This window comes from Thamnophis elegans, chromosome Z, assembly GCF_009769535.1.
Source record: "Thamnophis elegans isolate rThaEle1 chromosome Z, rThaEle1.pri, whole genome shotgun sequence".
NCBI classification, from domain to species: Eukaryota; Metazoa; Chordata; class Lepidosauria; order Squamata; family Colubridae; genus Thamnophis; species Thamnophis elegans.
The window spans coordinates 83,650,575-83,664,182 of record NC_045558.1 but is presented as its reverse complement, the minus strand read 5'-3'; the positions used below and the strand labels follow the sequence as shown (position 1 = coordinate 83,664,182).

At 39.1% G+C, this 13,608-nt stretch overlaps 1 protein-coding gene across 1 annotated transcript in view; it reads left to right on the top strand.

Moving 5' to 3' along the window:
* Positions 1-13,608, top strand: part of FHOD3 (formin homology 2 domain containing 3) — a 285,174-nt gene that overhangs the window by 193,389 nt on the left and 78,177 nt on the right. The window contains exons 16-17 of the mRNA XM_032237770.1: positions 10,244-10,543; positions 11,163-12,058. Of these exons, the coding sequence (XP_032093661.1) occupies positions 10,244-10,543; positions 11,163-12,058 (1,196 nt within the window). The remainder of the gene's footprint in view (positions 1-10,243; positions 10,544-11,162; positions 12,059-13,608) is intronic.

The window sequence follows — 13,608 nt, the reverse complement described above, 5'->3', positions numbered from 1 at the left end:
TATGGTGAAAAAGTTAGGAAATGTCCCTAACTGATCTTTATTATAATTTGTCACAATATAATTAAAAAAAGAAAAAGGGAAGGCAATTCCATGAACTTTTACTTAATTTCTCAGAAGTTATTTTTCCTTTCTTGTGGCAAAAAGGGGAAGACAGATAATGCCCATGTCAGTGTTAGTAAGTGAGATCAAATCTAAATGTATCCTTCCAGTATTGTATGACAATTTTGGCTGTTTCCCATGTCTAAAAGATATCCTGGCTGATAAATTCCAAATACTGGGTTTGCAGCCCAGCCAAAGATATATATAGATCCATTATCCTCCTTTTCTGCCCCACATTTATAAGATTATTTAAATAATATGGCTTAATGTTCTAATTCTTATACTGAATTAAATTGAGCTGAACTAAACTGAACGACTGGGTTATTGCAACTATACCTTAGTAAACATTTTCTGAATTATCCAATATATTCAGAATATAATTTTGTTTATTACCTCTGTTTTTAACTTTAAAACTGCCTTTTCATTTTTATTTATTCAATCTTTGATGAATATATTAGAATCCATTGGGCCCAAGATAGTGTAAACAGTTTAATAATTTCCTTTTTCTCTTTTGGTTTAGAAGCAATTTGTGACTTAGGAGCCTAGATTGACTCCTCCAAAATCTTTTAAAAACAAGGAATTTCAAAAGAGACAACAGTACAGTTATCCCAAATATAAGATTACATTAGTTTCAGAGGTCTAGAATATCAAAGCAAATAATAGTTTTTGTTACAATCAAGGATCAGTAATACAACCTGCAATTATCTGAAAAGTTGTATCCATAATAACACAAAAAGTATAATTTAGAGTGGGGGGTGTTACAATATAAAAGTGATCCAGATTTTGAATCATAACCTTTCCATCCATTCAAGTGACCTAAAACAAAGCTGCATTTGTTGTGGAAAAATCTATCATTGGACCATATTAATTTAATACATGCTAGACATTAATCTATAAATCTAATTTTAAATATATAAAAAAGCCAACCTTCATTATTTCATCTTCAGCAACAAAGTTAGCCAATCTATTAATGAAAATAAATTTAAATATGTTTAAGTTTTCACTGCTACAGTGTAATGTACTAGTGTTAAATTTGTAATGGAGTGATCAGAGCTTTAGTCCACCCTCAACCACAGAAGTTCATTGAATGATTTTCTGTCAATCATTCTCTCTCAGTTCTACTTACTTCATAGAATTGTTTTCGGGAGGAAAATAGGAGGAAGAAACATTGTGCATGTGGCTTGAGCGCTGTACAATAAAGGTAGGGTAGAAATCTAATAAGTGTATTTGAATATAATACATTTATAATATATAAATGTATAATATATAACAGTATCTGAACAAACAACACTAATTTACATCACACAGATGATACTTAAAATCAAAGACTGTGCCTCAGTAACAACAGCCAGCCAATCAAATAGTCCAAAGTCAGTACATAAGTCAGAAGAAGTCAAACAAGCAACATTCACACTAATTTGCATCTCATAAAAAGATATTTAAAAAGCAGTGCTCTGACAGACAAGCACAATTCAAAGGACACTGTCAATGTCTCCTTGAATGGTGATGAAATGTTTGCAACCAAATTGCCAAGTTTGGAGCTCAGACCAACAGCCCAAATCTAATAAATATTTCATCTTGGAGTACGCTCTCATTGTGGAGAATATAGTTGTTCCAGCCCGTTTTTTTGTTTTTTTTTTGTGGGAAAAAAAAACAGTAAAAATATTGTGAAAGAAAACATACAATTTGTATTTCTTGATCTTCAATAAGTCAGACTTATTGCAAATATCCGTTACAATTCCTATACAGATGGAGGAGGAGGAGGAGGAGGAGGAGGTGGTGGTGGTGGTGGTGGTGGTGGTGGTGGTGATGATGATGATGATGATGATGATAGTGATGATTGGGTGACTTACAAAAATATGACTAGATTTGTTGTTATTTTATGGTCTAATGTATTGAAATACATCTTCATAAATTCAGATTCAAAAAACAAGTGCATATTTTGGAATGAATAATAGCTATTTTTAAAAATCCTGTAGTTTTTAATTTTTTACTGTTATTTCCAAGGACAACTCCATGGAACAAACAAATGCCTAATTAGGAGTTGCAGATAAAAATGTTGGCACTCTGGAGTTGAAAGTGGCACAATGACAAAACATGAAAAACATTCAAGCCTCCAAAGAGATTTCAGCCAGAACTTAAAGCAGCACGAAATATTTTTGCCTCTGTTATGAAAGGATATTTGGACATTATCCAATACTTAAAAAACAAGGATAGCTAAATTCCTAATAAAATATTGAAAATTCTTCTAACAAGTCATGAGGTTCATAATATCAAACATCTTTCTACATTGTTGGAATTCCTACATGTGATCTGGGAAAAACAAAAAACAGAAGTGAGGCATACTCTTGGCAATGATATATTTTTAATGGAAAATCTGAGAAAGTTCAAAATGAATAGCCAAAGATTATCACAATATGAAAAGAAGTACTTTCTTAATATCTAGCAGAGCCAATATTTCATATATTATAACTTCCATAAAACAATATGCTGATTTTTTTTCTACTTGTTTTGGAATTCCTTGCACATTGAACCGAAGAGGCAGAGATTCTTAGAACGTTACCTAGTTGTGAATAACCTTACTCACTTTCAATAAATCAAGTTAGAGATACCAGCAGACTTCTTACAGTTTTCCAAGTGCAGTATTTTAATCCTTAGCCACATTCAAACTTCTATTTGCAAAGTTACTCATATTTTAATAACTATTATTACCTCCTACATCTACATAAATACAAACATACCATCCTTATTAATGTTATCATTATGAAAGAAAAGTAATTTGGTTAGATAATATCTAAGGTTTTGACAAGCACATTTTGTCAGCAAAGAGATTATCAGTGGTTTCTGATTCCAATAGCATCAACTAAAACTAGCAAGTAGACATTTATTTAGATAATATTACAGAACAGCAAACAAGTCAATCTCATTTAAATACAGTGCCATCTTGATTCAAAATCACTAGCTTTGTTGAGAAATGTCTATGGAGACTCTCAGTCATCCAGATTATGGTTGTCCCAAAGGTATTTTTTCAAGAGTCAACTAGACTTTCTAGTTTTTCTTTTTCTCCCCATTGTTGGGGAAGCAAGTTATTTGTGTCTGATCTAGTGACAAGGAATCTCTCCTAGTGTTTTATTTATGAGTATCTTTGTAATGCTGAACATCTCTTAAATGAAACTTCTATATTAAACAACCCCTTACTTGTTTAAGTAAGTTCTTAATCTTTTTATTTCTATAACTCAGTTGAATTGCCCTCAGGAACCTGTCCCCAATCAACAATTATCTGAAGTCTCCATTGTAATACTGCATTCATTGCACGGATTTGAGATCTGGAGGATCTCAAGGAGAAGGCTAAAAGAGTAATTTTGTTAAGAGTTGATATCTGAATTATAAATTGTTAATATACACAAAATGTCTTAAAAGCCTTAAAAACCTTGCTATGTTCCCAAGCCCGGGACATTGAATGTGCCAGTGGTACAGTTTCCAGGCTATATTGCTACCAAGCCAATTATCTTACTCTTGTATACCTTGAGTTGGACATTTTACTGTTCTTAACATTTTTTTAAAAAATGTAATATATTTCTAAACTATAAGCCACCCGGAGTCATTGACTGAAATGGGCAACCATACAACTTAAACAAATAAATAAATTTTTGATAGTAATCACTTTTGCAGAGTTATCTCTACATCCCCGTAGTTGTGAGTGATTTTACTAAATATCTGCAAGTGCCTTTTAGGATTTTTAGAGTATAGCACATTATTGCATGTGAAAGATCAGCTAAATTGCTGAAGATAATGATGGCAAATGGTTGGCTTTCATTTTACCAGTGATAAAATAATGGAGGAAGTATCAATGGCATATGACAGATGCCAGTGATTTAAGAGGCAAACATATACCAAGAACCAAAACCTAATTTATGTGGCTATACTGAAATAAATAGATAGGCATTAGAAGACACATGTTTTCTATCAGCCATATAAAGACAGTTTCTGCCAGGTTTGGCTTGGGGCCTCATAGGCATCCTGCCATCAAAGACTAGAAGTGGGGGAGGATAGAGGGACAATAATGCTGTGGGTGTACATGATGGGAAATAAGGAGTGGGGAATGACAGATGATAAAGACCAAAGAAGCTTGGAACCAGTTTGTACCAACATTCAAGGCCAGGTATCCTGAAAAAGAATGTGGATTATCGAAAACATTGCAGAGTTCTCAATTGGCTAAACATGGTCACAGCAGGAAATGCAGAGCTAGCCTGAGTTTACTGCAGCTAACATTTTCTAGTAAAAGAACCTTTTGCTTCAACCAAATGAAGTCAAGGGTCTTTCTTTGCTAAGGGATCAGATTTGAGCAGATCTGACAGTTATATTTCCAAACTATGCTTTCTATCACAGTAATAAAATTGACATATGTATGTTTATGAGTAAGTTGTAGATGTCAAATGAATAATCAATCACTAATGTTTTCAATAATAGAGCAAATATAATTCCAAAGTCAGTTTGTCCTTTTTTATTACCCCTTTTGCCTTTCCTCCTGGACATACTGATTTATTTTCAATTACTGTATTCCTCACCAATGTACTAATTGGGTACAGAGTAGTTACTCTTCCTAATTTGAAAGAATATAGTTTTAATAAAGGATACTTCCCCTTTAATTCGTCTAATGACATATAACAAGGATAATTTTATGATTTCTTTGAGAGAATATAATATTTATATACTAAAATATTTTAAAATAATAGGTAACCTTTCATTAGAAATCTGATTGAGTAACGAATAAGTGATAAGCCTCAATGGCTTTTTAATAGCAACTCAAATTTCTTTTTAGCAATACAAATATCAGATCTTTGGCAACATGACCTTGTACTTTGAGAATTTAGTACTTCATTATTTAGAACAACCAAAAAGAATTTCATTAATTTGTAGGTTATTGCAATCAGATATAGGACATCTACCATACGGTTTAAAGGAAACTTGAAATACTTGGCAATTCCATACAGGAGATAAATTGGCAGACGTTATGGAAACAGAGTGGATTCTTTTCAGTATAAAAACTGAAGTAGAAAATCATTGACACTTGACTCCTATTAAATGAGCACATATATATCAAGATTATTATTCCAAATGTTGCAGAGGTGTCCAAAAAAAGAGTCATTTTTTTCATTTGTAGTGGACATATGATAAAGTGATACCATTTGTGCATAAAATCTTTGGGGAGATAAGTCCTATAATTAATCAAAGAGTTGAATATTCCCCAGAGCTAGTTTTAACTCATTTATTTATAGGACTAAACCAGGTTAAAAATGCTGAATTAATTATTTTTTTTAATCTTGGCAGCCAAAAATAATAGCTGTGCAACATTGGAAATTTTTAAGTAACATAACAATTGAATTGTAATAACAAGGACTCTTCAGTAGTTACATTAGAAAAAAATCACAAAGTTAAACTAATGAGTTCAGAGGAAGGAACTGTAATTTTATCAAATTTGGATGAATGTGATGGTTTATCTCAATAGCAGTAGACTATAATCTGATATACTTTATGTACCATATTATATTACATCTCTGCTCCATAATCTGCACTGGCTGCCACTTCGCTTCTGGGTCCAATTCAAGGTGTTGGTTTAAACTTTAAAACCCTTATGGCATTGAACTAAGATATATGAGGGACACCCCACTTCCCCCGCCATTTACATTAGCCTTCTCTATTAAATCTCACAGAGAAGGCATAGAGTACTACTTTTGACGGGTCCCAGAAAATATACTTTCTCTGCTGTGTCATCCATCTTATGGAACATCCTTCCTTCCCACATAAGAATGGTCCCATCAGAGTGTAATAAAATCTCATATTCTGAAATGTCCTTAAGACCTGATTATGTAATCATTGAACTGGAGACTTGTGAAGGTATCTCTTTGGCCCCCCAGATTGGGGCCCTTACTCAGCCCCAGGAAGGAGACTTTTATGCACACGGCCCGCTGACCTTCTTTGGAAGGGTGAGACTGAACGGTTGCTGCTTATGAACACTAGACTTTTACATCTTATCCTTGCCTACGTATGGCCGCTTTATACACCACTGACTTTTGATCTGGTGGCCGAAGACATCTCTCCGGGACATAGAGGAGAGAGAGGAACGGAGCAGTTCTCTCTCCTTTTCTATATTATTGCTTGCTAACGCACTTGCTCAGTGCTCCATACATTTTTAATGTATGGTGAGTGCTTGGGCTATGACTGTGTTGTATGTATGTGCCCACTTTTTATTATATAGTTGTATTTGTGTTTTTTAAATTTTTGTGGGGGAGTGTCTGTTGTATGATTGTGTATGTCTGAGAGGGCTGGGACCATAACCGGGTACCTCCTACACTGAGTGCTCTGCAGAAGTGTTAGGGGGGCCTGGTTCAACCCCCAGCCTTAGAATGTATGGTTCGAAGGGCTTGCCAGGGATGTCGATTGCTGAAGGGGAGGGTGGGGGCCTTATGGACGCGGGAGTGGGCCGGAGCATTATGGTCCAAATGGGAGAGGCAGATATGGCAGGGACTTTAGGGCGAGCCATTACCGGGGAAGGAGGGTTCGCTATGTTACAGAGATCCTTCCGGCCCTATTAGTCCCACTCCAAGGCCAGATGGCGCAAGTAGTCAGGGCCCTGGTCTCAGGCTGCTGTTGCTAAATGCCAGGTCTGTGGTTCACAAGGCTCCCCTCGTCCGGGACTTAATTTTAGACGAGGGGCAGACCTGGCATGTCCCCCTCACCGAAATGTGCCCAGAGGGTTTTCAGGTGCTTCACCAGCTGCGACCCCAAGGAAGGGGTGGGGGAGTGGCCGTTGTTATCCGAGAGTCGTTAGTTCCTGCTACGGAGCTTGTTGGGTGCGAGTCCTTGCTGGTGAGGTTGGATCCTGGGGGTCAAGTGGGCATGCTGCTAACGTACCTGCCTCCCAACAGCATTGCAGCAGCCCTCCCCTCACTCCTCGAGTCAGTAGCCGAGCTGGCAGTTGAGTTTCCCATGTTTATGGTGCTGGGGGGTTTCAACTTGCCTTCGCTCGGTGAGCACTCTGATGGGGCGTAGGAGTTCATGGCTTCCATAACAGCCATGGGCTTGACCCAAGTAATTTGGGACCCGACCCACTCAGCGGGTCACACACTTGACCTCGTATTCCTCTCGGAGCAGTAGAGTTGTGATCTTGGTCTGAGGGGCATTGAGATCTTGCCCCTGTCGTGGTCGGACCACTGCCTACTGAGGCTCGACTTTCGGAGGCCAATCTCCCACTGTAGGGAGGAGGAACCGATTGGGTGGTTCCACCCCAGGCGCCTTATGGACCCTATGGGCTTTCAGACGGCGCTTGGTGTTATACCTGTTACTCTCGCCCGCGATTCGGTTGGGACTCTGGTCGCTGCTTGGAACTCGGCGGTGGCAGGGGTCCTTAACCGGATTGCACCTCTACAGCCGATCCGCGGCAGTGGATCCAGGAGGGCTCCTTGGTTTACCGAGGAACTCCGGGAGATGAAGCGCCAAAAGAGACGCCTAGAGCGCCGCTGGGGTGCCAGTAAGTCTGTGTCAGACCAAGCCTCATTAAAATCTTTCATCAGAGCCTACCTACGGGCTATCCGGACATCAAAAAGAACCCATATTGCTGCTCTGATAGCTTCCGCTGAGTCACGCCCAGCCGCCTTGTTTGGGATAGCCCGTTCCCTCCTCAAAGGGAGGGATACGGGCACTCCCTTGCAAGGTAAGGCTGAGGAGTTCGGTCAATTCCTAGCAGATAAAGTGGCTCAGCTTCGGGCAAACCTGGACTCCAATTGCGCAGAGCCAGCCGAGGTACCGAGGGAGGGTCTTGAGCACCATTGTTGGATTGATTTTCAGTCTGTTACCCCTGAGGAAGTGGACAAGGCCATCGGAGCAGTGAGTGCCTTCACTTGTGTACTGGACCCATGTCCCTCCTGGCTGGTCGCGAACAGTAGGGAGGTGACACGGGGCTGGATCCAGGCAATTGTGACCACGTCTCTCCGGGAAGGGTCTTCCCCCCCCCTTTAAAGGAGGCAGTGGTGAGGCCCCTACTGAAGAGACCGTCCCTGGATCCAGCCGTTTTAAATAACTATCGTCCAGTCTCCAACCTCCCCTTTGTTGGGAAGGTTGTTGAGAAAGTGGTTGCCTCTCAGCTCCGTCGGTCCTTGGAGGAAACCGATTATCTAGACGCCTTCCAATCTGGTTTCAGGCCTGGCTACAGCACGGAAACTGCTTTGGTCGCACTGACCGATGATCTCTGGAGAGCCAGAGACGGGGGCCATGCCTCCTTTCTGGTTCTCCTGGACCTCTTAGCGGCCTTCGATACCATCAACCATGGTATCCTGCTGCAGCAGTTGCGAGATGTGGGGGTGGGAGGCACCGTTTTTTGGTGGTTCTCCTCCTACCTCTCGGGCAGGTCGCAGTCGGTGTTGGTTGGAGGACAGAGGTCGACCCCTAGGCCCCTTAATTATGGAGTGCCGCAGGGGTCGGTCCTGTCCCCCCTCCTGTTCAACATTTACATGAAGCCGCTGGGAGAGATCATCCGACGGCACAGGATAGGATACCACCAATATGCGGACGATACTCAATTGTATCTGTCCGCCCCGTGCCAACTCAGTGAAGCAGTTGACGTGATGTGCCAGTGCCTGGAGGATGTGAGGGTCTGGATGGAGGTGAACAGACTGGCTCTCAATCCTGACAAGACTGAGTGGCTTGTGTTTTTTCCTCCCACAAATTGGCTTCGTATTCCATCTCTCAGGCTGGGGGGTGAAATTATATGCCCCTCAGACAGGGTTCGCAATTTGGGAGTCCTCCTGGACCCACAGCTGACTTTAGATCACCATTGTCGGCTGTGACCAGGGGGGCGTTTGCCCAGGTCTGCCTGGTGCACCAATTGCGTCCCTACCGGAACTGGGAGGATCTTACAACAGTCACTCATGCCCTTGTGACCTCAAGACTGGACTACTGCAATGCGCTCTACATGGGGCAGCCCTTGAAGAGTGTTCGGAGAATCCAGCTGGTCCAGAACGCAGCCGCGCGAGCGATTGTGGGTGCACCCTGGTACACCCACGTTACACCTATCCTCCGTGAGCTGCACTGGCTACCTATTGGTCTCCGGATTCAGGGTGCTAGTTATTACTTAGGAAAGCCCTACATGGTATTGGACCTGGGTACTTGAGAGACCGCCTTCTGCCGATTACCTCCCACAGACCCATTCGATCCCACAGATTAGGCCTCCTCCGTATTCCATCGGCCAGCCAATGTCGGCTGGCAACTACTCGGAGGAGGGCCTTCTCTGTGGCTGCCCCGGCCCTTTGGAACGAGCTCCCCGTGGAGATTCGGACCCTCTCCACCCTTCAGGCCTTCCGGACGGCCGTGAAGACCTGGCTGTCCCAGCAAGCCTGGGGTTGAGTTCCCCCCCACTACTCGAATTTGCTGTGTCTGTTGTGCTTTTAAATTGTTCGTATTGTCTGATTGTCTTTGTCTTACTTTTTGTAATTTCCCCTCCCTTGGCTTTGTTCAGCCGCCCTGAGTCCCTTCGGGGAATAGGGCGGCCTACAAATTGAATAAACTCAACTCAACTCAACTCTCTGTTACTCATAGTGCCATTTTTTATTTTCCCTTCAGTTATTATTTGATGTTTATGATATTTATCATTGTGGATTTTCATATTGCAATTGGTGTTTTTATATCTTTGCTTTTTATCTATGATTGTGTGCCACTCAAAGTCACCTTTGATGAGTGGGTATATAAATTTAATTAATAAGTAAATTCTCTCTCCATCTCTCTCTCCCTCCCTTCCTACGTCCATCCCTCCCTCTCTCTCTCTCTTTAATGAATTTATATGTACAGTATCTGTCTCTTTATTCTCATTGCCGTAGATCTCTTTTGTCTTTTCTCTATTTTTTCTTTTTCCCTTTTTCTATGTATGTATCTTGGATTTATGTTAATATACTTACATGATATTGTTGGTTAAAAACTAATAAAATATATGTTTTAAAAATTATGTATATATTAGCCATACATTTGAGATAAAACATGTATAAACTTCAATATATGACTAGATTTGATTCATGTAAGCATTGGCAGGGCTTCAAATTGTTGTTCTGTAATTGCTGTTAAGGAAATATTTCTCCATTATTCTTTTCACCAGTGAATGCCAGTCAGCCTGAATGTGAACCTGAACCTGAAGCCAAGAAAAAAACAAAATCAGAACTGGAAGATGAGACCAAGTTCAATCAGGGAACAGAAACAACACTCATAGCAGTAAAAGGTGCAGAGGTAGAAGTGGGTCGAGAGACAGAGAGAGAAGAAGGGGCATTAAGTGAAAAAGAAAGGCAAAATGAAGATTTGAATGAAAAAGACAACTGCTCAGCATCCAGTCTCTCTTCAGCAAGCAGCACTTTAGAGAGAGAAGAACCAGAGCAAAAACTAAGCAATAAAGATAAAGCTGGTAAATTGAAGCCTTTTTTCTTGCTGTACTATTTAGTTTTGTAATTTTCACATTTGGTTTTTTTTTTAAAAAAAAAAGTTGAGTCTGTTTTCTCATTTCTGTAGTTTCCTAAAAGTGTATAAAACATAAGATCACATAGTTCTTTGATCACGTTCTGACATCCCCCATAACATATTATATTCCTATGGTTTAGACATTGGAAAATAAATTTGGAATGTAATACCTATTATATCAGAAGATAAAAAATGAACTAAGATAACATCACTTTTATTATTTTTAATATTAGTGTTCATTATTTTTATTGGATTCTTTAATTAGATAGTACAATTTTCTCATATTAGTTATTTAAACTCAGATACTAATGTCTCTACCTTATAACATACATTTTAAATGGATGTATCTTGTTTTTCTATGAATCTCATTCATTTTTTAAACTAAAGCATGAAAAATTGTCATTCTGCTCCCCTTTATTTTAACCATATATCCCTTTCCCATTTTATTAAATAGGTTTACAGTTCTGTTATGTCATTTCTGACTATCAAGTTTATTCCAGGTTGAAAACAATTCTATTTTTTATAGATTCTCAGCAAATGTGTCTCATTACTATTCAATGTTTCAGGCCCATGTTTGCAATCCATACAAGATGATGATGTGAACGATCAGTACAACAACATCCTCAACAATAAACGGTTCATGCTGGATATGCTGTATGCCCATAATAATTTGCCTTTTACCAAGGATGAAAGAGTTAAAGAATTGGAGGCAAAGATAGATATAAAGAAGGTGTTGAATGCAAGTGAAGATACTGATATCAGCCTACACAGCAGGATTTCAGTCCTACAAACTAGTAAGCAGGCCAAAGATGAATGTTTAAAAAAAATGGAGATTGGAAGTTTGGAAAATCAAGGCAATGTGAAGATCTTTACAGAAAGATTCAACAGTGGTGATGTGGCCAAAATTTCTAATTTATCTGAAAATGATTTTAATGAAAAGATTCCTGAAAAAATACCACTGCAAGTTAAAACAGAATCTGACTTTATTTGGGATCAACTCTTGGCTAGTCCAAGAAAACTGAAAATCAAAGATATGGATTTCACAGATTTAGGAGATGAGGATGATAGTGACATATTGGACATACAGATCAGTCCTAGTGATGCCCTGGTTCCCCCTCCCCCACCCATACCTTCTGTTTTAGGTTTTCCTCCTCCACCCCCTCCATTGCTTTATAGATGTCCTCTTCCACCCCCACCTTTTGGTAATTTATTGGCTCCATGTCTATCAAGCACTCCTCAAAGTTTAGGGTCAGCCCCACTTCCTAGAGATCAAGCAAACTTTATAAAAAAGAAGAAAACCATCCGTCTCTTTTGGAATGAGGTGAGACCATTTGAATGGCAGTGCAAGAAAAACAGACACTGCAAAGGATTCCTGTGGTCAAAACTAGAGCCTATTAAAGTAGACACTGCAAAATTAGAACATCTTTTTGAGACTAAATCCAAGGATCTTCCTATCACAAAGGTACTGTTCTTTATATATCTTAATTTTGTTCACATTATAGTAAAAATTATAAATAATTCAATAACAGCTGGGGTCAGATTTCCATATATAATAATGTTTTATAAAGTAGGGGTAGTCTTCGACTTATGACTACAATTGAGTCCAAAATTTCTGTTGCTAAGTAAGCGATTTGCTAAGTGGGTTATACCCCATTTTATGACTTTCTTTGCCTCAGTTATTAAGTTAATCTGGTTTCTCCATTGCTTTATTATTATTATTGCCTTACCTTGTCAGAAGGTAGCAAAAAATGACCCAGAGCACTTCAATTGTCATAAATATGAGTCAGTTGCCAAGCATCTTAATTTTGATCATGTGACCATGGGGATGTTGCGCTGGTCCATAACTGTGAAAAACAGTCATAAGTGACTTTTCAGTGCTATTGTCACTAAATGAACTGTTGTAAGTTGAGGACTACTTGTACTGAGAATCAAGAAAATTGCCTAAATAAGTTTAAAACCTTAAATGAGGTTCAAATACCAGATGAAAAAATCTAAATTGGGACAAAGAATTAATTTCTTCCTCATTTTCTTTTTATCACTAAAAATCTGTATGACTTAAAAGATTAGATAAATATCAAATTTTTGTTTGTTTTGTTTAGTTTATTGTCTTTGTACATGGTACAATGAAATTAAATGCTGTTTTCAGTGTATGTTACAAATTATAAAAATAAAAACACAAACATACATCCTTTACATTCTACATAATTGAAATTGAAAACCCGATATTGCACTATACCATAGAATTCAATATGGCTATTGCCTTGGGATAGAAGCTGTTTTTCAGCCTATTTTTCCTTGTTTTTATTATCCTGTACTGTCTGCCAGATGGTAATAGTTTTTTAAAAAAGTGCCCAGGATGAGATGGGTCTTTGAGAATGTTTTGAACTTTCTTAAGGCAGCGGGAGCTATAAAGCTCTTCCAAAGAGGGGAGAGGGCAACCAGTGATCCTCTGGGCAATGATATTGACCCTCTGGAATGCTGCCCTATCTGCCACAATGTAATTGGCAAACAGAACATACAGAAATGCATTAAGTTAGAATACTCTATATGATGCAGCAGTAGAAGATCAATAGCAGTTTTTTATTCTATTGTTGTTTCCTGAGAAGTCTCAGATAGTATATTCTCTGCTGGGCCCTTTTGATCACTGCTGCAATGTGAGTGCCCCAAGTCAGGTTCTCCTTTAAGTTAATACTCGGAAACTTAAAACTGACCACTTGCTCCATTCGATCTCTATTGATATACAAAGGCTGGATGTCTGATTTATTCCTTCTACAGTCCACTATAATCTCCTTGGTCTTATTTGTGTTAAGGATCAAGTTAGTGTCTCCACATCATAACAACAACCATTCCACCTCATCTGAATAGGCAGACTCATCCCCCCAGAAATTAGTCCCACCATAGTTGTATCATCTGCAAATTTAGTAATAGTATTACTAGCATGAGTGGAAATGCAGTCATGCACATAAAGACTATAGAATAAAGGACTCAACACACAACCCTGTGGTGTACCAG